General features: G+C 42.0%; 1 protein-coding gene across 1 annotated transcript in view; it reads right to left on the bottom strand.

Moving 5' to 3' along the window:
* Positions 1 to 26,054, bottom strand: part of LOC137426162 (rho GTPase-activating protein 6) — a 226,238-nt gene that overhangs the window by 95,327 nt on the left and 104,857 nt on the right. Inside the window, exon 3 of the mRNA XM_068114854.2 lies at positions 3,614 to 3,767. Coding sequence (XP_067970955.1) covers positions 3,614 to 3,767 — 154 coding nt within the window. The remainder of the gene's footprint in view (positions 1 to 3,613; positions 3,768 to 26,054) is intronic.

Raw genomic sequence — 26,054 nt, 5'->3', positions numbered from 1 at the left:
ACTTGCACACAGTACTTGTTTCATCCACAGTAAACACCACCAAACTATACTTGTTGAAATACTCTGATGTGCCTTAAAGTCTTATTTCAATACCAAAAAATAATAATGAAATAAAACAGCTTAATTATACCAAATACATTTCATCTTTTTGAGCTTTTCACACTTTGATAAGTAAATGATTGCCCACAAACCCTGAAATTTTGCTCTGTCTTTAATCAGGCCAGAATATATGTTCACAATGAGTCATCAACAGAAATGTAAATATTTTCAAATTGAATATATATATATTGTATTGTATATATGTATATGGGAGGGAGTGCATAAATGTGTCACCTGAAATGAGCAATTTCCTTTGGAGTGTGTATTGATAAAAATGGGAATTCAGTGTAAATAGTCAGTAAACGGATGTCGCAATGGGTGTAGCTGGTAACCTCGACAACCTCATTCCATTCTATCAGCTAAGATTTCAAATCCATGCTTGTTGTACCTCCGGAGTACCGCTCAGGAGTGAGGGTGATATTATGAAAGCTCAGCTGGGAAATTGGTTTAGGCATGTTTTGGGCCTACAGCCTGATGAAAGATCACCAAAGTTCTTTCCATACCAACCGACCACCTTCAGGCACATATTCCTGTCCACATTGTTTCTTCAGCTCCGACCTTCCCCCTCTCTCTATATTCCCCATAGCTTTGCTTTCAGAAATTTCCCACAGCATTTTATTCTGGTTTCCCATTGATTAATCCATAGATCAGTAGTTTCAGTTTCATGTTTCAACATCAGTTTCACTTTTAGATATCAGTTTAGATTCATCATCGCAACTTGTGATGCGATGTGAATAGTGCATGAAAAAGGTCGGCAAAACCGATTTTGGGAGGAAATGTTTTCCAATTATCTGAGGGGTGTGAAGTTTTTTAGGGTCATAAAGGGGTCTAAAATGTTCAAAGAATCAAGGATCTTAAAAGGGCCAAATGGGGTCTAAAGGTGTCTAAGGACAAAAGAGCAAAAGGGTTCAAAGTGTCCAAATGGTCTTAAATTGGCCAAAGTGTCTTAAAAAGTCAATAGGTCTGAAAAGTGTCAAAAGGTGTATATGTCTCAAAAGGGTTGAAATGGGTATGAAATAGGCCAAAGGATATAAATGTCTAAGGGGGTTAAAGGGGTCTAAGGGGTGTAAAGGTTCGAAAGTGGTCCAAGGGGTGTAAAGGATCTAAGGAGTGTATGGGGTCTAAAGGGGTATAAATGGTCAAAGAGGTCTAAAGAGTGTAAATGGTCAAAGGGGTGTAAATTGTCAAAGGGGTCTAAGGGGTGTAAAGGATCTAAGGGGTGTAAAGGGTCAAACGGAGTCTAAGGGGTTCAAAGGGACTAAGGGGTGTAAAGGGTCTAAAGAGGTCAAAGGGTTTTAAAGCCTCTAAGGGGTGTAAAGGGTCCAATGAGGTCTAAGTGGTGTAAAGGGTTAAAAGATGTCTAAGGGGTCTAAAGATGTTCTAAGGGGTGTAAAGGGGTCAAAGTGGTGTAAAGGGTCAAAGGTTTCTAAGCAGCTGTAAAGTGTCAAAGGGGTCTAAGAGGTGCAAAGGGCCAAAGGGGTTTAAGGGGTGTAAAGGGTCGAAAGGAGTCTGAGGGGTTTAAAGGGTCTAAGCCCTAAGGTGTGTAGTATAAGTGGTTTAAATGGGTATAAGGGGTGTAAAGGGTCTAGAGGGGTCTAAGAGGTGTAAATAGTCTAAGGGTTGGAAAGGGTCTAAGGGGCGGAAAGGGTCTAAGGGGCAGAAAGGGTCTAAGGGGCGGAAAGGGTCTAAGGGGCGGAAAGGGTCTAAGGGGTGGAAAGGGTTTAAAGGGTGTAAAAGGGAGTGCAGCTGTTGGAAAGAAAATACCTCAGGTTGGTAAAAAATTAACTCGGGAGTGCAACACGACAATAACGGGCCAAATGAGGAGAGGAGGGAGGGGAGGAGGAGGAGAGGAGGGAGGGGAGGAGGAGAGGAGGGAGGGGAGGCGGAGGAGAGGAGGGAGGGGAAGGGGGGAGAGGAGGGAGGGGAAGGGGGAGAGGAGGGAGGGGAGAGGAGGGAGGGGAAGGGGAGAGGAGGGAGGGAAAGGGGGAGAGGGGGGAGGAGAAGGGGGGTGGAGGGAGGGGAATAGGAAGAAGGGGAAGGGAAAGTGAGGCGTCTTTCACTGAGGATAAGCTTCCGTCTGGCCACTCTGCCATAAATCCCAGATCGGTGGAGTGTTGCAGTGATGGTTGTCCTTCTGGAAGTTTCTCCCATCTCCACACAGGATCTCTGGAGCTCAGCCAGAGTGACCATCGGGTTCTTGGTCACCTGTCTGACCAAGGCCCTTCTCCCCCGATTGCTCAGTTTGGCCGGGCGGCCCCAGCTCTAGGAAGAGTCCTGGTTGTTCCAAACTTCTTCCATTTAAGAATTATGGAGGCCACTGTGCTCTTGGGAACCTTCAATGCAGCAGAAATTTTTTTGTAGGCTTCCCCAGATCTGTGCCTCGACACAATCCTGTCTCTGAACTCTGCGGGCAGTTCCTTCGACCTCATGGCTTGGTTTTTGCTCTGATATGCATTGTCAGCTGTGAGACCTTATATAGACAGGTGTGTGCCTTTCCAAATCATGTCCAATCAATTGAATTTACCACAGGTGGACTCCGATTAAGGTGTTGAAACATCTCAAAGATGATCAAGAGAAATGGGGGGGACCTGAGCTAAATTTCAAGTGTCATATCAAAGGGTCTGAATACTTATGTCAATGTGATATTTCCGTTTTTTCTTTTTAATAAATTTGCAAAACTTTCTAAAATCCTGTTTTCTCTTTGTCATTATGGGGTATTGAGTGTAGATTGATGAGCGAAAAAATGAATTTAAACGATTTCAGCATAAGGCTGCAACGTAACAAAATGTGAAAAAAGTGAAGGGGTCTGAATACTTTCTGAATGCACTGTATATTCCAAGCCAATTGAAGGACTTAGAATTTAGATGATAAAAAACTATCTGAGGGCCAACTCACCTCCAGGCCTTCACGTCTGCGGTGAACCACTCTTTCCCATTCAATGGTCTAGTCTTCTCTCCTCATTAACTCCTCCCCCTCTCCCCTCGTCATCCACCCCAACCTCTCTGCATCTAATAGCCAGTTTGCCTCCCTCTTAATCTATCTGCTCTTCCTGTTCATCCCCTTGTTGGATCTGACTGTGCCACTGTCAGTTTGTTGTATCTTAAATTCTGGCACCTTTTTCTTCCACGAGCCTGAACTTATTTATTTTGAAACAAAACAACGATAAATTACACGTAAAGGGGGGGGGGGGGGGGGACAAGGGGAAAATAGAAAAAATATTGTAAGTAAAGGAAAGAGGTGGAGAGAGAACAAGGGAGGTAAAAGTGATGGTGGTGGAGGGAGGCAGAAAAAGAAAAGATGCCAGAAGGAGAAAGGAGAAAGTAGAGGGGAGATTAATGTATGAAATTTATGGGAAAGGGGGGGGGGGGTCCAAAATCCACCATTTTCTGTATGTTTTATGTATATGGCCCCATAGTAGTTACTTTAATAATAGTTTGTTTAATTACAGACGATGATCACCAGTAAAAAAAAACCAAGGCCTCTAGATTATCAAATAAAGTGTTAAAGGAGATACCTGTGAGAGATGTAGCAGTGAGTGGTGAGATCTCTTGCATTCTTGTTTTTACGACATCACGAAGAAGATCTCGTTCCAGTTCGGAGAGTTGATCCAATGGCATGGCAGTCAGTGTCACTGACACACCACGGCCCATTACCCACGTGAGATCACCCTGCCATAGACAAAAAATAAAGCTTCATGGAATCTAATAACTGTTTTTTTTTTTCTCTCTCTCTCTCTCTCTCTCTCTCTCTCTCTCTCTCTCTCTCTCTCTCTCTCTCTCTCTCTCTCTCGATTGGTAGATTTGGTTTGATTGAGGCTTTTTCCCATCTGATTAACCTTTATAATAATTAGTCAATGTAATATTAAATGACTGACAGCATGGTGAATAATGCAAGTAAAGCATTTCTCCCCCTCCCCCCCCCCTCCCCTCCCCAAAGGTACTTTGTTATGTATGCAGGTATAACAGCAAGTTCCGGGAGTGAAATATTGTGCCAATACAACTCTGTCAGGCAGGGAATCAGTTGTCAGTCCACTTGCACTATTCCACATTTACAGGGAAAAAATTGCATGTCGTCTCCACACTCTCACGGGAAGGGGCAGGAGCTGGTGTTGTGTGTCCATCACATGACCCTGGGTACCCCGATCCGGTATGCAAAATTTGATAAAGATCGACCAAGCTGTTTTCGATTCTATAAGGTTCAGACATACATACATACATACATGCATACATACATACATACTGTAGTACTGTACATACATACATTTGATACATACATTTGATACATACATACATCAATTACATTACATACATACACACATTACATACATACATCGCTGACATCCATTACATACATACATTACATACATACATTACATACATTGCATACATGCATACATAGTCGTGGCCAAAAATATTGCCACCCTTGCACCTTTTTCAAATAACTCTCAATTTTCTCGAAAAATATGTTGAAGTTGACAAACGTATTTGTTCTCCCCAATTCTTTATTTTACTGTTAATATTACAGAACCTTTGTTTTTGATTCAAAACTTAATGTATCCTTTTAAATCAGAAAATAAAAAGAAATAGCATTGACAAAATTATTGACACCTTAGTCTTAATATTTGGGAGCACAGCGTTTGGACAAAATAACTGCAGTCAAGCGTTTCCTATAACCATGAATGAGCTTTCCTACATCTCTCCACTGGCACTTTGGCCCACTCTTCTTGTGAAAACTGCTCCAGTTCTCCCAGATTTGAAAGGGTCCTTCTCCCAACTGCCGTTTTCAGATCTCCCCACAGGTGTTCAATGGGAATTAGATCTGGACTCATTGCTGGCTCCTTCCGAACAGTCCAATGTTTTGTGTTGATCCATTCCTGAGTGCTTTTTGATGTGTGATTGGAGTCATTGTCCTGCTGCAAGCCCCATGACCTACGACAGAGACCCAGCTTTCTGACACTGGGTTGAACATTGCGCTCCAAATTGCCTTGGTAATCTCCTGATTTAATGATGCCATGCACACATTCAAGGTGCCCAGTGCCAGAGGCAGCACAGCAACCCCAAAACATCACTGAACCTCCTGTGTTTGACTGTAGGGAAGGTGTTCTTTTCTTTGAAGGCTTCTTTTTGTTTTATGTAAACATAGAGATTATGTGCTTTAACAAAAAGCTCTAATTTGGTCTCATCTGTCCACAGGTCATTCTCCCAGAAGGATTTTGGCTTGTTCAGGTGTGTTTTGGCAGACTCTTGTCGGGTTTTCTTAGCAGTGGGGTCCTCCTGGGTCTCCTACCATAGAACCCACTTTAATTGAGTTGGTGACGGATGGTGCGAGTTGATACTGTCGCACCCTGTGTCTGAAGGTCAGCTTGAATCTGTTTGGCAGTTGTCCGAGGTTCTTTCTCTACCATTCGAACAATCCTTCGCTGCAATCTTCGATGAAGTTTTCTCTTGCGGCCACGTCCAGGGAGGTTGGCTACAGTGCCATGGGCCGTAAACTTCCTGATAACATTGCGTAGGGTGGACACAGGAACATCAAGGTCTCTGGAGATGGACTTGTAGCCATGCGATTGTCCATGCTTGGCTACAATCTTGTGTCTGACTTCCTCAGACAATTCTCTGGTTTTCTTTATTTTCTCCATGCTCATTGTGTTAAACACAGTGACACAAAACAGCAGAATGACTCCTTTTCTCCATTCAAACTGGTTGAATGAGTGATTTGTATATTGCAGGCACCTGCAACTCACCACAGACGAGTTCAATTCCAAAGTAAAGGAGAATCACCTGCTTGAAATCTAATTATTTCTAACAACTTTTAAAAGGTGTCAATATTGTCTGGGCCATTTTAGGATTTCTGTGTGGAATAAGCCAAGATTTGGTAATTTTTTTCAGCGTTTTTTTGTTTTGGTCCACTGCAAACCTAAGAAATACATATGTGGATACAAAAAGATTTTTATATCAACAATTTTCTAGAAGAAATGGTGCATTATTTGAAAAAAGTGCAAGGGTGCCAATATTTTTGGCCACAACTGTACATACATACATTACATACTATATTTCACACATTACATACATACGTACATGCATGCATGTATTACATACAGTACATGAAGGGAAAAAGGTGAAAAAAGGATATTTTATTCCACATAATTAAGCCTCCCCTATAGGACATGGGGAAGGCTTATATACCTGTTGTAGGGTTTATTTCTACAATTACTATATTTTTTCTTTCCATCTTGCACTCCCAATTTCTGAGCTGTATCAATTTCAGAGTTGAATCTCGGAGCTGGCTGGGAATGTCATAATGAAAATTTGCATCAATAATGTGAATAGAAACAAGGTGGGATTGACTTGAGTTATTTCGACCTTGACCTAACTTTAAGGTCATGACCTAATTATAGACATTTTAACATTTTCGCCATAATTCGACGAAGGTTTGTCCGATTTGAACAAAATTAACAAAGATAGCTTAGAGGAAGTCGCATTGACTCTTAATTTACAATTTACATCATGCATCAATTTACACAAAGTTAAAGGTGCAGGTTTTAGGTTTTTCCCCATTTTGGCCTGCCAATGTCCAAGCTATATCTCGGATCCCGCTGGGACTTTCAGAATGACTTTTTCTTTTTCTTTTTTTTAATATATATATGTATGATTATAATGTGATGATGATCTATTTCATACAGCGATACATACAAATATTGTGGGATGAAGTTACACAGTGTAAAAGGGACAAAGTGAGTCATGCATGTTTTGCCCAAATAATCATAATGTTGCTGTATAAACTTCTGCACTGGGATGGAAAAACAGAACAAGTGCAATTTAATGGACTCAATGATGCTGCTCAAAATCCTTTTAAAAAGACAGTACAGCCAAGTAAATACATTAGATGGCCGATTTTTCCATTGAATGGAATGAAGCCTTATGTTGAAAACTCAGGCCATGGGTTTTTATGGACTCCCAATATAACTGGCTATTTCGGTATCCCTCGTTGAAAACATTAAATTACACTCGTTCTGTATTTCCATCCCAGTGGAGAAGTTTTTAGCTGGATTGCATTCCCTCAGCAGTCAAATGAATACAATGCTACTCAGAAGCAAGCAGACCATGACAGAGCTATTTTCTCAGTCCCTATCACAAAGGAGAGTAGTGGAGGGCGATATGTGGGGAGAGGCAGAAATGCAGTTAACACAACACTTTATGGGTAGGTAAAATGCAAAGCGTTGTTAACACTGCCAAATGCTTTTTTATTCTCGTCATTGAATAAAAGAAACAAAAAAAAAACTATTATCCACATAAAAGCCTCTGACTTTGATCCCTGTTGCCAGGAAATGAATGCATTGTTCATTATTTTGACTGTGCAATGAAGTCATTTCTCTGTTGGCGCTAGTGACGTTTTAGACCTTATGGAGCCCATATCTGCCAGTCTGTCATACATGAGAGGTATGAAACCACCAAATCTAAAATACATACTAGCAGGTTACCCACCCTGTGGGTTCGCTGAATCGAAATATGTGATCATTCCACAAAGTTTGCTTCTTGAGATTGGCCCAGTGACCTAGTTAGGAGTAGTTAGATAAAGAACATACATCCAAACACTGATTTTCTGCTTTATTCATATAGGTAGCCCATCCTTCATTTGGGTACTGGTGAAACCTAAGGTAATCATTTTGCTTATAATAGTCATTGGAGCCTCTCAAATTCTGGTGAGCAAAAATGGAGTTATAAGCGACATATAACTGTGTCCAGCAGTCAGAAAGTAACTGTGTTTGAGGTCCCAAAATGTGCCGTGGCTTTGTGATGCATGTTTCTGGCACACTGGAAAAAGGTGTGGCTCATGGAGGTGAGGGGGGAGGCATGGCCTGTAGAATGCGCGACGCGCTTGTGACCCACAGGCAGGACTGATATATATGTATATACCAAAAATATTGGCACCTTTGCATTTTTTTCAAATAATGCACCATTTCTTCCAGAAAATTGTTGAAATTAAAAAATATTTTGGCATCCACATATGTATGTCTTTGGTTTGCAGTGGAACAAAACAAAAAAAGCTGAAAAAATTACTAAATCTTGGCTTATTCCACACAGAAATCCTAAAATTGGCTGGACAATATTATTGGCACCTTGTAGAAATTCTTAGAAATAGTTAGATTTCAAGCAGGTGATTCTCCTTTACCTTGGAATTGAACTCACCTGTGGTGAGTTACAGGTGCCCGCAATATAAAAATCACACATTCAACCAGTTTGAACAGAGAAAAGGAGTCATTCTGCTGTTTTGTGTCACTGTGTGTACCGCAATAAACATGGACAAAATAAAGAAAACCAGAGAATTGTCTGAGGAGGTCAGAGACAAGATTGTAGCCAGGCATGGACAATCTCAATGCTAAAAGTCCATCTCCATAGACCTTGATGTTCCTGTGTCCACCAAACACAATGTTATCAGGAAGTTTAAGGCAAATGGTACTGTAGCCAACCTCCATGGACGTGGCCACAAGACAAAAATTGATCGAAGATTGCAGCGAAGGATTGTTCAAATGGTGAAGAAAGCACCTCAATCAACTGCCAAACAGATTCAAGCTGACCTTCAGACACAAGGTACGACAGTTTCAACTCGCACCATCCATCACCAGCTCAATAAAAGGGGGTTCTATGGTAGGAGATCTAGGAGGACCCCAATGCTGAGAAAGCCCGACTGGAGTTTGCCAAAACACACCTGAACAAGCCAAAATCCTTCTGCGAGAATGTCCTGTGGACAGATGAGACCAAATTAGAGCTTTTTGGTAAGGCACATCATCTCTATGTTCACAGAAAACAAAATGAAGCTTTCAAAGAAAAGAACACCTTCCCTACAGGCAAACATGGAGAAGGTTCAGTGATGTTTTGGGGTTGCTGTGCTGCCTCTGGCACTGGGTGCCTTGAATGTGTGCATGGCATCATGAAATCAGGAGATTACAAAGGCATTTTGGAGCGCAATGTTCAACCCAGTGTCAGAAAGCTGAGTCTCCGTCGAAGGTCATGGGTCTTGCAGCAGGAGAATGACCCCAAACACACTTCAAAAAGCACCCAGGAATGGTTCAATACAACATGCTGGACTGTTCTGAAGGGGCCAGCAATGAGTCCAGATCTAAATCCCATTGAACACCTGTGGGGAGATCTGAAAACAGCATTTGGGAGAAAGCACCCTTCAAATCTGGGAGAACTGGAGCCGTTTGCACAAGAAGAGTGGTCCAAACTGCAAGTAGAAAGGTGTAGGAAGCGCATTCATGGCTATAGGAAGCGCTTGACTGCAGTTATTTTGTCCAAAGGCCGTGCTACCAAATAATCTATGGTGTCAATAATATTGTCAATGCCATTTCTTTTTATTTTCTGATTTAAAAGGATATATTAAGATCTGAATCAAAAACAAAGGGTCTGTAATATCAACAGTGAAATTAAGAATTGTGGAGACAAAATACTTTTGTCAATTTCAACTTGTTTGTTAGAAAAAATTGTGAGTTATTTGAAAAAAGTACAAGGGTGCCAATATTTTTGGCCATGATTGTGACGATATATGACGATACCGATGCCAATTATAACGTGCTAAATAATGAGGTCATTGTGCACACATGAAGTGGCTACCGTGCCAATCAGTGCCGTACCTGCATTTGACACATTTTATTAAATGATCTGTTAAACCCCTAATTATTTTGTAACATTATTTATTTCAACATTACGTATTTCCCGACTATTATTTCTGAATATGACAAGATTGAAAAATCACTTCAATATTGACAAGTTCAACAGAAGTCATGGATCACAGAAAAGCCAGAGAAATGATGGCACATAACGTTTTCAATCGACTCTCTACATCAATGCCACATAAATGTATCAATCGACCCTCCAGTATGTCAAAAGGTCTTTTCGATTTTGATCTTCATTCTTGTGCAGCAAAGTCGCTGCAGCAAATTATTTAGCATTGCTGGTTTTTTTCTGCTTCAAACATTCACAGGAGGAATGAAGATGCTTTGATCAATCAATCAGCGAGTCAAATGTAAGACGCTAAGGCTTTGGATGTGTGATGCTGGAGACCAATGTTGTGATAGTGATGGTCTGTAAGAACGCTAATGGGTACTAAGTGGGCACCACAATAGGCCTTGTATTTAAAAATTTGTCTGGTGCACTGAACCCTTTTATTTGGCAATTGTCAGAAGAAATAGTTCGTCATGCATGGAATACAAAAGAATGTTTGAGATCGCAAACTACGAGATATGTTGCAAATGACAACTCTGCAATACTCGTTCATGTAGGCCTTCGACATTGTCGGCAGCTGCACAATGAAGCTCTTTTAATGGAGCTGTCTGATATCGGCAGGAATGATGCTCGATTTCCACCTGCACTGCACCCCCACCCCTTTGTATCCAAAAAATTAAGAGAAGTCGTGCAGTGAAATGACCTTTTAAAGATGCAACGCAGATTTGAACTAGAAAGCATCTCAAAATGCAAAGCCCGTCGACATTCGCTTTGTACTCAAACTAATCTTGACGAAAACGACAGTTATAGGAATTGTAAATTTTAGCCGCACAATAATCGAGAGCTTCACGGGATGTTCCGCCACCTATGAAAACAAGTCAACCCCACGAATTATCGAATGAAAACGCTTCATTAAATCTATTATTGAAATTAGCTGCTCGGCTCAATATGGCATCATCCACTACAATCCCCCACAAACAATGTGCAGAGTACTCACCCCTCCCGCACCTACCCACAATGCCCGCATTCCTAGCATTCCTACTTATACTGACTGTGTCTTGGGTCTCAATAATTCTATTCACCGATTCATTATTCTCAATATATTCAAATAAATTAATATTCTCAATATTCAAAATTCTCAATAAATATTCAAATATTCTCAATAATTCAATATTTATCGTTGCTTGTCAACGAATCCACCGTTCGCTACATACGGAAGAAGGAGAAGGCGATTCGTGAGAGTGTTTCAGCGAGCGCTGCATTGAGTATGAAGGTGGTCACCCATGTCCGGAATGTCCACATGGAAAGGATGGAGAAGACTCTCAGCATATGGATCGAGGACAACACGCAGATGAGTATGGCTTTGAGTGGAGCTCTCATTCACACAAACGCAAAAGGGGACTTCATGCTGAAACCCATGATGCTGAACCGTTCCCTAAACCGACTCACTAGTTGGAGGCCATTACACAGGCTGCCGAGGAGGAGGAGGCCATTACAAAGGTTTCTGAGGAGGATGTGGGCAGTGATGAGGAAGATTCATTCCTCTTTTCTCCCGCCTCTGGAACAAACTCCCTCACTCTCTTCAATCCCACTGCACCCTCCAGGTCTTTAAAACAGCTGTTCACCACCATCTCTTATCCTCTCCCATCCAAAACCTTGATCTTTTCTACCCCCGCTAATTTCGGTCCCCTTGTGTTTTATACCTCTCCCCCCCCCCCCCCCTCCCCTTCCCACGCCTCCTGCCCCCAAGCCCTCTCCCTCCCGCACTTCTCCCTGCTCTCAAATGTTGTGGTTGTGTGCTTCCCCTTCTCTCCCCATCTTGTCTTCCGCTCCCTCTTTTTGTATGTTTTGTTTGTCTGGTTGATTTGTTTGTGAAATAAATGTTAGCTCTTTCACGAGCCTCGATTCAGTATACAAAAAAAAAAGAGGTGCCGAGGTCCAACTTCACAGTCCAGTTCCTGGGCCAGTTGTTGCAGGACATGTGGGCGCTTGTCGACAGGTTGGAAGATGCTGACCCAGTCATGGAGAGGTACCTCAAGTTCAAGAAGGGATTGGATGATTCGCTTCTCCCTTACAAGGAGCTGCATCAAAACCTGTGGCAATCTGCCAGGCAGCTCCCCATTACCCATTTCTTCCACCCTACTCCCTCCACCTCAAAACCATCAGCATCCTCTCCTGCCACCCTCTCAGCGTCCTCACCAGCATCCTCACCAGCGTCCTCACCAGCACCCTCCACTGCTCCCTCTCCTGCCTCTACTGCCTCTCCATCAGCGCACGACGTTGCAGCACCATAATTTGGGTCATCCTCAGAGTTTGAGGAATTCATGGGATTTTAATTAATCGCCATCATCATCATCATCATTTGAAAAGTTGCATGTGTTTGTAAAATAAAATTTTTAAATGGTACATGATGGCGTTGTGTTTTTTGTTTTTTTTATAGTTTCACGGTGCGGTATGGTGAAGTTGGTTAAGCACTTTAAATAAACTGTAAGCGCATTCCTTCAATAAATTAGAAATGGTACCTGGTGTTGTTAATTTTTTTTTAAGCATTTTTTATGAAACTGTAGTCATGTGCATTTGTGGTCGAAAACATTTTAAACTTCAAGAAATTCCGATGTAGGGGCTGTCGTGGCTTGTCAAGTATTCCGTGGTCTCGCTAATGGCGGAGGTTCACAAGCAGCAAGTTCTTGGGAGCAGAAAACAAAGTAATATCTGTAGAAAAGAGAAAGAGAGGCAACTTTGCTGCGTAATTTGAGCGGGTCGAGTTTTGACGTCACATTGGGAGAACTGATAAGTCGGATTACTTTGGATTCAATTCTGTTTGCCATTGCCTTCCCAGAACAACTCACTCCGTCCCAATATATTAATTCAAGACCTCCGGGTTACAAGATAGTAGCTGAACCACGACCATATTTTACAACACACAAACTGCTGGATTATACGTTCAAAATAAAACACTATCAGAAGTACCCGGCATTTCAGGGGAGGGGGAGGGGAGGGGAACGGGGGGGGGGGGGGGGAGCGAGCCCCTTGGCAAAGCGAGCGATTTTTTTTTTCATAGCGTCATAGCGTCATAGCGTTCATAGCGGTCATAGCGCATAGCGGTCATAGCGTCATAGCGTCATAGCGGTCATAGCGTCATAGCGTTTCATAGCGTCATAGCGATTTTGTTTTTCATAGCGTCATATCGTTCATAGCGTCATAGCGTCATAGCGTTCATAGCGTCATAGCGTCATCACGTGATCGCTCTGAGCGAATCAGCGCCCACCTGCTCTGATTCCGTTGATTCCGTGCGCTGAAATGCGCTCAGGTAAATATCAATAAAAAATATGGATCGTCAAATATTTTGAGTTCGGCCATGTTCGTCCCAGGCTCAATGGCCATGTCTATGTCAAATATCAAGCACGTGAGCCTCTCCGTTTAGGAGTCTATCGGTAACATTACACACACACACACACACACACACACACACACACACACACACACACACACACACACACACACACACACACACACACACACACACACACACACAAACTGTGTTTTATATATATAGATTACCTTATTTTGTTAAAGCATTTGTAATGAAGTAACCTCAAGTTTATGTTTGAAAAAGTATAGGATGAAACTATTTGACTGTAATGTATCACCAGCAATTTTTAATTCGGCTAATCAGAGGGACTACAAACCAATAATACATTCATGGACCAATGAACTCCCATCTTCTTCTAGAGTCAGTCAGGGAAGGATTTTGGCCCGTCTTTCATGAACCAGCTGGAAAAGGCCAATGTTCGACTGAAGTGAATTTCGGCAGGAAATTTTAATTTGTTGAGGGTGATGTGTTCTCTCTTCTTTTCCACATATTTATGGCTCACCATTGATGGTGAGTCCTACTACGAAGGATTAATTGAGCAAAAGCTCACCGACTACGATATTTGTGAAAGACACAGTGGGATATTTAATGTCCACCAATGACTTGGTTGCAGACATGACACCCAGCGTAATATCCATATGAGGCACGGCGCTTTTTGTGATGCAACGCCCTGTCTGCAAATCACTAACCTAACAGTCTGTTTTTTTGTATATAGAGGCAAGGCTCCAGGAAGAGCTTGACCACAGAATGGATCAGGAGGCAACAGTACAAAAGGAACAGCAGAAAGAGCCAGTCCTGGCCTCCAAAGCCAGTCGCCGACTGGGCATCCTCCGTCGTGCGAAGTCCTTCCGTGGCACACCTGAGCTCCTCACCACATACAAGGCTTTCATCCGCAGCTCAATGGAGTACTGCTCTCCCCTCTGGGCTGGTGCTCCTGCCTTACACCTTGCTCGGCTTCACGCTGTTGAAACCAAAGCTTTCAGAATCATTGGAATCTCCCGCGATGAAGCTAACTCCGAGGGCCTCTCACTCACTCACCGCAGGCAGGTTGGTGGTCTTTCTGTCTTCTACCGACTTCTATCCGGCCTTGCTCCTCCAGCTCTATCTGTGCCCTGTCCACCAAATATTCCTACAGGTCGCACAAGATCTGCCAACAACCATCTTCTGGAGAAATTGACAAAATCAAGACTCTCTGCTCACCTTCACTCCTTCATTCCTCTTTACTCCCGCCTCTGGAACAAACTCCCTCACTCTCTTCAATCCCACTCCTCCCTCCAGATCTTTAAAACAGCTGTTCACCACCATCTCTTATCTTCCCCCATAAAAAACCTTGATCTCTTCTTCCCCCGTTAATTCTCCCCAAATCCACTTTTTTGGGGGGAAATACCGACTTTTTTCTTTCCTGGAAGTTCCAACAGTATCAATGTGTTTTATACTTTTCCACCCCCTCCTCCCCCCCCCCCCCCGCCTTCCCATGCCTCCTCCCCCCAAGCCCTCTCCCTCCCACGGATCTTCAGTTGTCCCTGTTCTCTGCTATTGTACTTGTGTGCTTCCCTCTCTCTCCCCATCTTGTCTCCTGCTCCATTTTTTGTATGTTTTGTGTGTCCGTTCGTTGTTGTTTTTTGTGATTGATGTTAGTTCTTACACGAGCCTCGACCTTGTATACAAAAAAAGAGAGGAGGGAAACGCCAACAGCATGGCCAAGGGACAAAATAGACGGAGACGGACAGTCGGCTCAGAAATCAAACCAGGCCAGACAACAGCTCAGAGATAAGTTTGCTATCTCTATGCCATCCTGTTAAGCTAATGGACACAATAAACTAGAGTAAAATACTTCTCTGATTGATGAAAAACAATTCTACCAGCTTATTGGTGCCAATGAAACGCAAAGATAAGTTTCACATTTGGAGATATGGTCCAAATGGAACTTCAATATCCACAAATAAGTGCAAGACGGCAAGACCTTTGTGACTGTATACTACCTGAGTAGATGCAGGCAAAAGTGTGTGAAACTTGAGTTGGCCTGAATAAAAACGGGGAACTAAAGCAACAATGAAACATGCCATAACTGGCTGCTCTGTTTCTCATTTTACCAGAATTTGAATGAGGAAGTTATGTTTACATTCTTTGAGAGAAAAAACATGTTTCAACATCGTTTTGCCAAATGTAATATAAAATGTGTAAAACAAGGAGTTAAAAGTGTTTGTTTGCCATCTTTTACCCACAAGGCTCCTTTCTACCTTCATCAGATCGAGATGTACTTATTACAACTCCATCTAATGTTTGAAGCTGCACAAAGGGGCTACCTTTTTATGACAGCTCTCTGGGGATTTTGATGCCACAAAGGAAGTGCATTTGTGTAATCCATCCATCTATCTCTCTCTCTTTGAATGAAAAATTTGTTTTTTGTTTGTTTTTGTTTGTGTGTGTTTGTGTGTGTGTTTTTTTTTGTTTGTTTGTTTTTTTTGTTTTTTTGTTTTTTGTTTTTTTGAATTGTGTGTTTGTCTTTGTTTGTCTTTGTGTGTGTGTGTTTGTGTTTGTGTGTTTGTGTGTGTGTGTGTGTGTTTGTGTGTGTGTGTGTGTTTGTCTTTGAATGAAAAATTTGTTTTTTGTTTGTTTTTGTTTGTGTGTGTGTGTGTGTGTGTGTGTGTGTGTGTGTGTTTGTGTTTGTGTTTGAATTTGGAAATGAAGCTTTGAAAAAGGGGACCGAAAAACAACAACAACCACAGTTCCCGAAAAAGGCCAACCCCCGCTTGCGGGGAAAAATGGCCTCTAAAGGTGGTTTTTTTTATTTTTTATCTCTCTCTCTTTCCCCTTTCATTGACCAAGTAGTTGTTGATATAAACTGTTAAAATGGCAGATCAGCCACACACAAGCAACAGCTAAGGATTCAGACTGAACACCTTCACTTCATCTTTTTAAAGCTGTGAAGGACATAATTTTTTTTATTAACAAAAGGCTTTAAAAAAAAGACAAAGCCAGGAAGAGACTAGGAAGGAACTGAGACAGGAGGCATTGCACAGTGCCAGCCTCGTTTCCGTGGTAACTAAGGTTCTGCATGAACTGCAAAAATAGTGAAACGACAATATGTACAGATGAGATGAATATCTTAGACCCCCATTTAAAATAGAGGGCATGATTTTTTTGTCATTGCATTTCAAAAGGGTTGGCCTCTCCATGTTCCAACCTGAACCCCTTAGTCCAGGTTTAAATTCATTTCCCTTATGGATTTGTCCATTGTCTAATGATTTCCTTGGAATTCATGCAAAAAGTACACTGATGTCTACTAATGTTTTTGTCCTACCTGTAATACCCTTACAAACCCTTCAACGACAAAAAATAAGAAACAAGTACAGATACATTCAAAGTACACCGCCCCCATGCCAAATAAATAAATAACATCCTCCAGTGCGGCATTGCCGGGGCGCCTTCGGCGCCTGGTGATACTGCCATGCAGCACATCGAGACAGTATTGGGAGGGAGAGGTGAACAATAATTGATTGATTAATTGCATAATTAAAATCAATAAACAGTTATCGTAAAATAATTTCTTAATCAATTGGCTAATAGCATACCTCAACCACAAGTGCTTCATTTGAAGCTGTAACTTTTTGAAAATTTATTAAATAAGTCATTAATCGAAAAAAAAAATGAATTGATCAATCAATAAATCAAAAATATTCTTTACAGCCACATCACCTTGTCACTGTCGTGTCCGAATATCAGCTCCCTAGCTCAAAAGGTGCCTGAGATATTGCCCAGATAAGAAACAAAATAAATAAGCGATTAATAATAAAATAAATAAATAATAATGGTAAAATAATTAAATTATTAATCAATTGGCTAATGGAATACCAAAACCACCACAGTTTCATCCGAATCTGTAACTTTAAAAAAATTAATTCATGGTCATCATTCGAATAATTAAAGAATTAATCAATTAATTGATTCATCAAAAAACAAAAAAATACTGTTTTTGCCAAAGCACTTCCTCACTATTGTGCTCAAATTTCAGCTTCCCAGCTCAAAGGATGGCTGAGATATCACCCAAACAAACAAACAAACAAACAAACAAGAAAACTAGAAATCAGTCAGATACCGAGGACTTGCCGGAATGTACTTTTTTATTGACCTTGAGTTTGACCTTTCAAGGTCACTCAAGGTCAAAGGTCAAGGTGCCAAATGAAATGTCATATGTGACTTCCTATATGTCAGTAACAATAAGTGTATGCATATCTCTTGTACTTTTAGAGTTATAGTGGTTTGAAATATATTTTAAATGAAAACTCGACCCCCCTGATTTCACGTTTTGGGTGACCTTGAGCTTGACCTTGGGCCTAGAGAGTTAAAAATTAGGCACAGTCTATTCCAGGGCAAGGCAAATATGTGTGTAAAGTATGGCGATGTTATGTGCAATGATGTAGATGTAGTACTGGACACAAACAGACAGACACACAGACAGACAGACAAACCAACCAACCAACAAACTTGCCGGAAGTAACAAATAACCGGAGTGAAAACTGAGTACTCCCTTTCAGCACGCGACATTGCCGGGCTCCGTTCAGTGCCCGGCAATTACGTCATGCAGTGCCTGGAGATGGCATAGGAAAGGAGTGTAACATCGGTGTACAATACAACAGGGATTTTAAGGCCATTTTCCCTGCTAGAGTGGAGGTTAGCCTTGCGGGCCCCATGACAATCTTCTCCATTTTGCCCTATTTTCTACATCGCATTTGAAACATTGCTTCAAGATGGCGAGCGTTAACCCCCTTGCCCGCATTTTTTCTTCCACCACCTTTAGCCAAGTCTTTCTTGGTCTTCCCCATCCTCTACTTCCTTCTACATTCATTTACATCACTCTTCTCAACCAGTCACTTTCATCTTTTCTCAACACATGACCAAACGATCTCAACCTGTTTCTCTTCACAGCATCCATCACAGGCTCTATTCCCATCATCTTTCGCAATTCATCATTTGTCTTCCTCTCTCTCAACGATACTCCGCACATCCCTCGAAACCATTCGCATTTCCGCCCTTTCCAGCCTTCGTTGCTGCTCTACGTTCATTACCCATGTCTCGCTCCCAAAAATCATAACACTTCTCACACATGCACCATACACCTTTCCCTTCAGCTTCAACGACACTCCCCTCCCCGTCAGCATGCCACTCAGTTCCCGAAACTTATTCCAGGCACATCTCACTCGAGCAACCGTTACCGAGTCTGATCCACCTTCTCCATTCAGCATGTCTCCGAGGTAGCAAAATATTTTCACACCTTCCAGCTTCAAGCCGTCTCCAAGATCCAACTCAACATTTCCTCCATCTGCAGCTCCCTCTGTGCACTCCTTATACATTAATGTAACTGCCACACTGGTCATGTTCAATGACCCTCTCAGACCACTACATTTTTGATAAACCCACCCAGCACACATTGTACATTGAATAGAGTTCACTCTGACACCCTTCCTGCACACAGCACACGGCCACTTCCCAGTTCTTTCCACCTCACCACATGCTTTACCACTTGCCATCACCTTTGTCTTTCCGATATTCTCCTTCAGACCTTTTGTCTCCATACATTCCTTCCACTTGGTCATCTTCTCCTTCAGTCCATCCATACTCTCCCCGATCAACACCAGATCATCTGCATACAACAACTCCCACGGTAAACCCTCCTTTACATTCCGAGCCAGCACCTCCATCACAGCTACAAATAGTAGTGGACTTAGTACCAAACCCAGATCCACTCCCACCTTCACCTCAAACTCACTACTGTTCCCATCCTTCATCCTTACAGCTGTGCGCGCTCTTTTGTACATTGCCATCACTACTCTGATCAACCATTCCTCCACTCCTAACTTCCTCAATGCCCATGTCACTACTTCACGTGGAACCCTATCGAATGCTTTCTCCAGATCAACAAACCCAAGAAACAACTTCTTCCTCTTCTCCATGTACTTCTCTTGCAACTGCCTCACAATAAAAAGTGTGTCTGTGATTCCTCTTCCTGGCATAAATCCAAATTGCATTTCGTCGATCTTCACTTTCTTCCTTATCCTCTTCTCAAACACCCTTTCCAATACCTTCATTCCATGCTCCAATAACTTTATCGCTCAATACGAGCCACAGTGCAGAGGGTCACCTTTCCCCTTGTATAGAGGGACGAGGATACTCAGTTCCTAATCCACTGGAATTCGGCCTTCTTTCACCACCAGATTACAGATCTCTGTCATTCTCTTCACACCCCCAACTTCCCGCTGCCTTCAACATATCTCCCACAACTCCCGTCGGCCCTCCTGCCTTTCTACTCTTCATTGCTTTTATCGCTTTCTCAACTTCCTTCTCAGTTATCTTCTCTACCGGTCCAAAAACTGGGTTACTCGCTATGTTGCCATCCCATTCGTTCTCTGCATTCAACAGCATTTCCATATATCTCTTCCATCTTCCTTTAATTCCATCTGGGTCCACAACGATTTGGCCCACTTCATCCTTCAAGCAACTCACCCCATCACAACGCACCTCTCTTTCGTTATCTGATTTGCTATCCTGAATACCGCTCTCTGACCCTCTTCTGAATCCAAGCGTTCTCCGAACGTTTTCCTAGATGTCTCCAGCGCCTTTGCTACTTAGTTCTTTGCAGCCTTCTTGCCTGCCTTATAACTTTCATGCTCTGCCTCTTTTGCCCCCGTACCCTTCACCTTCTACCACTCCTTGAACTTCTTCCTCTTCTCATCAATCCTCTTTCCAACTTCATCATCCCACCACCATGTTTCCGAGTGCCTCAGTGGTCCTTTTGTCCATCCACATACCTCACTAACGGCTCCCAACAGACTATCTTTTGTTGACATCCAACCACTTTCAAGCTCAACCACATCATCCTCTATCATACCCAGCCTCTCTTTTAATGCCTCCCTCACTGTCACCTCTGTCAACCTCTACACCTTGATTCTCGGTTGGTACTTCACCTGCCGAGCTCTTCTCGCACTTTTCACCCTTATGTCGCAGACAACCAAGTGGTACTGTGAAACAGCCTCCTCCCCCGGGATTACCTTTGTGTCTCGGAGGTTCCCCCTATCTCGCCTACGCACTATCAGGTAGTCAACGGTTGTCGTCAACCCACCTGACGTGTATGTAACAAGCTTATTGTCCGCTTTTTGTAACTGAGTGTTACAAATCAACAAACCAGGTCCATCAGCAAACTCCAAAATCCTTTCACCTTCTCCATTCCTCACACCATATCCGTAACCCCCATGAATTCCCTCAAAACCGTCTGTACTCCTTCCCACATGTCCATTTAGGTCTCCTCCTACCACAATAACTTCCTCATCTTTCACGTTTTCCATCAGCTTCTCTATCGCACACCAGAACTTGTCCTTCTCTTCATCGCTCCGACCGATCTGCGGAGCATATCCTGAGATGACGTTCACCAAGAGCTTTCCAATCATAATTTTCACCATCATCAACCTGTCACTCACTCTAGTCACACTCACCACACTGTCTACAAACTCCTCAAGTAACAGGACACTAACACCACGCATGCCTTCCAGGCACCATTGCCACACAAACATGTATTTCTGTCCCTGAAATGGGTTTGCTCGCCCCCATGTTTGTTCTTGAAACAAACAATAGCAATTACAATTTGACATTTTACGCCTGATAGTCTTGGCAACGCAACAAAGTGCGAATGAAGAGGTATTCAATGTTACTTGTAATCCATGGGTAGAGCTTTGATGTTTCTCATGATTCCAACATACCAAAAGAGCGTCACCATGGAGATTCCAACATTACGTGGCGATTAAACAGAAATAGGACTTTCAATGTTGAATGAATTTATTATTGTTGTTTGTGTGGACAGCTTTTTTGCGTCTCTTAAACGTGACCGTTTTCTCACATCTTTGTCAAATGATATCTGATGATATTCTCCTCAGATTTCTATCAGATCTTATGATAAATCAACAAGAGAGTTTTGTACAGGCTGTGAAACAATCCACCACGAGAATGGCAAAGAGGCTCTCGAGAACAAAAATAAATAAATAAATAAAAACTAACGTTGACATATTTCAACTTCATCTTTAAAGGACATCTACATCTGGACATAAATCAAATGATTCCTCATTCAAATATTGACGTTTCTCAAAGTCCTCTCTCACAACAGTATGGTTTGATGTCACCAGCGCACATATACATTCGTCGCGTATTGCAGAAGGTTTGCCAAGCCTAATTTAAATCTCATCACACAATAAATCTACGAAACCACAGCAATGTCACTGCACTTTTGCCTTACAAGGATTGTTGTTGCGAAGCAGAATTTACAAAACACCAATGGCTCATCGCAAGTAAAATACGGATGGTGGAGTGTGGGAGTCAGGAAGAGGGATGAGGACGCAGGGAAATATGAGTGTTAAATGAGATGGCAAGAAACAAAAAAATGAAGGGAATGATAAAGTAAAAATAAAACAAACAAACGAGGAAGAATGTGAGAAAGCAAAAGGATATAAATGCTCAGTTGGACTGTTGGCATTCCCATCTGAACCTTAGTTGTAGTTCTATGTTGCACTATTTTCTTGCATCGTTTTGAAAACCTCAGTGAGGCTCTGCTTCATCACTCCAGTTCTGACAATTACCGGCACAATGTGAGCACTTCCAGGTTCTCATCATTTCATTTTACAGGCGCTACTACTGAGTACATTTTCTAATTTCTGCATTATTTCCTCTAAAGTCGCTGGCACCTCACTACTGACACCTCGATTAACCTCGTTTTCAATATGCACGCAAGATGGGATGGTCAGGTCATACAGTCACGTGAAAAAGTAAGTACACCCCATGTAAAGTTTTGACTTTTTCAACATATTTCAACATAGAGACATTTGATCTTCATTTCAACAATATGGATAGATAAAAGTGATATAATATAACAAATATCATGAAACATTTACATTTTGTAGTCCATTGTATAATTTAAATAAACATGAATGCAAATTTCGCATGTGGAAAAAGTAAGTACACCCCTACATTTATCACTTCTTCAAATACCTAAAATTAGAATCAGGTGCACCAGCTCAGGTGCAAATAATTAGAACATCGTTAGAGAGGATCTTGGAGGAACCTGTCTTCTTTAAACCTCAGACATTTAGTTTGGTTTGCTCTTTATTGTTGAAGTGTGTGGCGTCACCATGCCTAGATCCAAAGAGCTCTCTGAGGCCTTCAGAAAGAAGGTTATAGATGCCTACGAGTCTGTGAAGGGATTTAAAAAGATCTCCAAACAATTTGAAATCAATCATTCGACTGTCCGGAAGATCATCTGCAAGTGGAGAAGATTCCAAACAACTGGCAACTTGTTCAGGCCAGGCCGCCCCAGCAAGTTCAGCCCGAGAGCAGACCTCAAGATCCTGAAAGAAGTCTCTAAGAACCCCAGAATGTCGTCACGGGACCTACAGGTAGCTCTTGCCACTGTTGATGTCAAAGTGCACGAGTCTACCATTAGAAAGAGGCTGCACAAATTTGATCTACATGGGAGGTGTGCCAGAAGGAAACCTTTGCTGTCCAGAAAGAACATCAGGGCAAGACTAAAGTTTGCCAATGAACACCTAGGCAAAGACCAGCACTTCTGGAACAATGTGCTCTGGACAGATGAGTCGAAGGTAGAGATATTTGGCCACAGTACCAGAATACATGTTTGACGAAAACCAAATACAGCATTTGACCACAAGAACCTGATACCAGCTGTAAAGCATGGTGGTGGAAATATTATAGTTTGGGGCAGCTTTGCTGCATCAGGGCCTGGGCAGCTCACCATCATAGAATCCACTATGAATTCTTCATTGCACCAGAGGGTGCTTGAGGATAATGTGAAGCCATCTGTCGGAAAGTTGAAGCTCAACCAAAGGTGGACCTTGCAACATGACAATGACCCTAAACATACCAGTAAATCGACCAAGGAATGGCTGAAAAGAAAGAAATGGAGGGTTCTGGAATGGCCAAGTCAAAGCCCGGATCTAAATCCCATCGAGATGTTGTGGGGGGATTTGAAACGAGCTGTGCATGCAAGAAACCCCTCAAACATCGCACAGCTGAAAGAATGCTGCATGGAGGAGTGGGCAAAAATTTCTCCCAGTCGATTTCAGAGACTGGTAGACAGTTATAAGAAACGCCTACTTGAGGTTGTTTCTGCCAAAGGGGGCAATACCACCTATTAGAGCCAAGGGTGTACTTACTTTTTCCACATGCGAAATTTGCATTTATGTTTATTTAAATTATACAATGGACTACAAAATGTAAATGCTTCATGATATTTGTTATATTATATCACCTTTATCTATCAATATTGTTGAAATGAAGATCAAATAGCTTTATGTTGAAATATGTTGAAAAAGTCAAAACTTTACATGGGGTCTACTTACTTTTTCACGTGACTGTACATGAACACGGTGACCTCGTTTTCAAGAACTTCCCTTGGTTTGTGTTTCCATTACTTTTCTGGGACTGGGAAATTTAAGTTTTTGCAGATGTGCCACAGTGATTATTCTGAGCACACTGTTATGCCTTTGTGTGAGCAATTGTTCTGAAGTTCATATTTTGCATCCCGAGAGAAGGTGACGGTGCTCTCCGTATCAACCTTGCAGAACCTGCACTTTTCCTATTGACTCAATCCTGCCATTTTACAAATAGCCGTTAGCATGGTGTCCTTGATTTTGGGAGTTTATTTTTACTTGTTTTCCATCACAGTTAAGCTGCCCTCTTTTCTATTAATAATTATGTCCAGATATTTCTTTAATTTTCCTGCTCCTCTGTTATTTTCCATAGTATCTTTGTTGATATTTTATTTTATGACATTCCTTTGTCTTCTTTGCAATTGTTGCCTCTGCTACAAGTGGTAGACGGAGGTTATGTTTTCACTCCTGTCTCTTTGTCTTTGAGCAAGATATCTCAAGAGGTTCAGGACGGATTCGGACGAAATTTTGGTTGGGTCCGTGCCAAGGACAAATTGATGAGATTTTGGTGAAGATCCGGATCCGGATACTAGAATTTTAAAAGTGATTCTTCATCACTGAGAAATGGATGTACAGTGCATTTGGAAAGTCTACACCCCCTTTCAAAAATTTCACCTTTTGTTGCCTTATAGGCTGGAATTAAAATTCATTAAATCAGACTTTTCCGCCTTTATTTACACATCGTAACCCACAACTTCCAGGTGAAAAACAAATTCGATGAATTTCAAAAAAGATGATTAAAAATACAAAGGTAAAATACCTTCGTTGAATATGTCGCCCCCTTCAATTGTAATTTAGCTCAGGTGTAACTAATCACCTTCAAAATCACAAACCACATTAATTGTCCTCCACCTGTGTTAAATTGTAGTGATTCTGATTATTTCAGAATAAAATCAGCTGTTCCTGTAGGTTTCCTCAGCTGGGTAGTGCATTTCACAGCAAAGACTCAACTATGTGCACCAAGGAGCTTTCAAAAGACCTCCAGGATAAAGTTGTGGAAAGGCACAGATCAGGGGATGGGTATAAAAATATTTTAAAGGCCCTGAATCACCTTTGGAGCATAGTCAAGACAATCATTAAGAAGTGGAAGGCATATGGTACCACCAAAACCATGCCTAGATCAGGCCGTCCTTCCAAACTGGATGACCAAGCAAGGAGAAGATTCATCAGAGAGGCCACCAAGATGCCAATTTCAATTTTGAAAGAGCTACAGGTCTTTATGGCAAAGACTGGTCACTGTGTGCATGTGACAACAATATCCCAAGCACGCCACAAGTCTGGCCTGTACAAGAAGGAAGCCATTGCTCAAAAAAGCCCACCTTGAGTTCTGTTTGAGGTATGCACAAAACCATTCCGGAGATTCTGAAGCCACGTGGCAAAGATTTTTGCGGTCTGTCGAAACCAAGAGGAGACTTTTTGGTGTTATGTTTGGTCAAACCCAACACAGCACATCACCCAAAGAACACCATCCCGACTGTGAAGCATGGTGGTGACAGCATCATGTTATGGGGATGTTTCTCATCAGCAGGGCTTGGGTCTCTTGGCAGAGAAAAGGGGAAATGAATGGAGCAAAATACAGAAAAATCCTCGAGGAAAACCTGCTGCCCTCTCTGCAAGAAAGCTGAAATTGGGACAGAAGTTCACCTTTCAGCATGACAACGACCGAAGCACACAGCCAAAGCTACACTAGAGTGGCTAAGGAAGAATAAGATAAATGTTTCCCGAGTGGTCCAGTCAGAGCCCCGACCTAAATCCAATCGAAAATCTGTGGCATGACTTGAAGATTGCTGTCCATCAACGCTCCCCACGCAACGTGATTGAGCTTGAACAGTTTTGTGCAGAAGAATGGGCAAATATTGCCCAATCAAGGTGTGCGAAGTTGGTAGAGACCTATCCTAACAGACTCACAGCTGTAATTGCTGTCAAAGGTGATTCCACCAAGTATTAACTCAGGGGGGTAGGACACTTATCCAACCTAGATATTCTAGTTTTGCATTTCTAATTAATTTTCTGACATTTGTAGAATTTGTTTTTCACTTGGAAGTTGCGGGTTACGATGTTTAAATAAAGGTGGGAAAAGTGTGATTTAATGCAATTTAATTCCAGCCATAAGGCAACAAAAGGTGAAAATTGAAAGTTGAATTGAAAGGAGATGTAGACTTTCTATAGACACTGTAGGTACAAGTACAGGGTAGGGAATTCCAGCATTTTAACCCAGTTATGATAAAATAATGGAATGTTCATCCAGGTGAGGATGTTGTGTGACTTGAAGTGAAAGGTAAAGGTGGTGTAGTTTTCAGGATAATGCCACTCTTGTGGTTTCTGATGGTAGTTCATGAGGCTAGGAGTTGATGGAGCAAGGAGGGTAAG

Source organism: Myxine glutinosa, chromosome 1 (genome assembly GCF_964187855.1).
Source record: "Myxine glutinosa chromosome 1, kmMyxGlut1.1, whole genome shotgun sequence".
Lineage (NCBI taxonomy): Eukaryota > Metazoa > Chordata > Myxini > Myxiniformes > Myxinidae > Myxine > Myxine glutinosa.
Note: the sequence above shows the minus strand (reverse complement) of the source record. Positions and strands in the feature narration are given on the sequence as shown.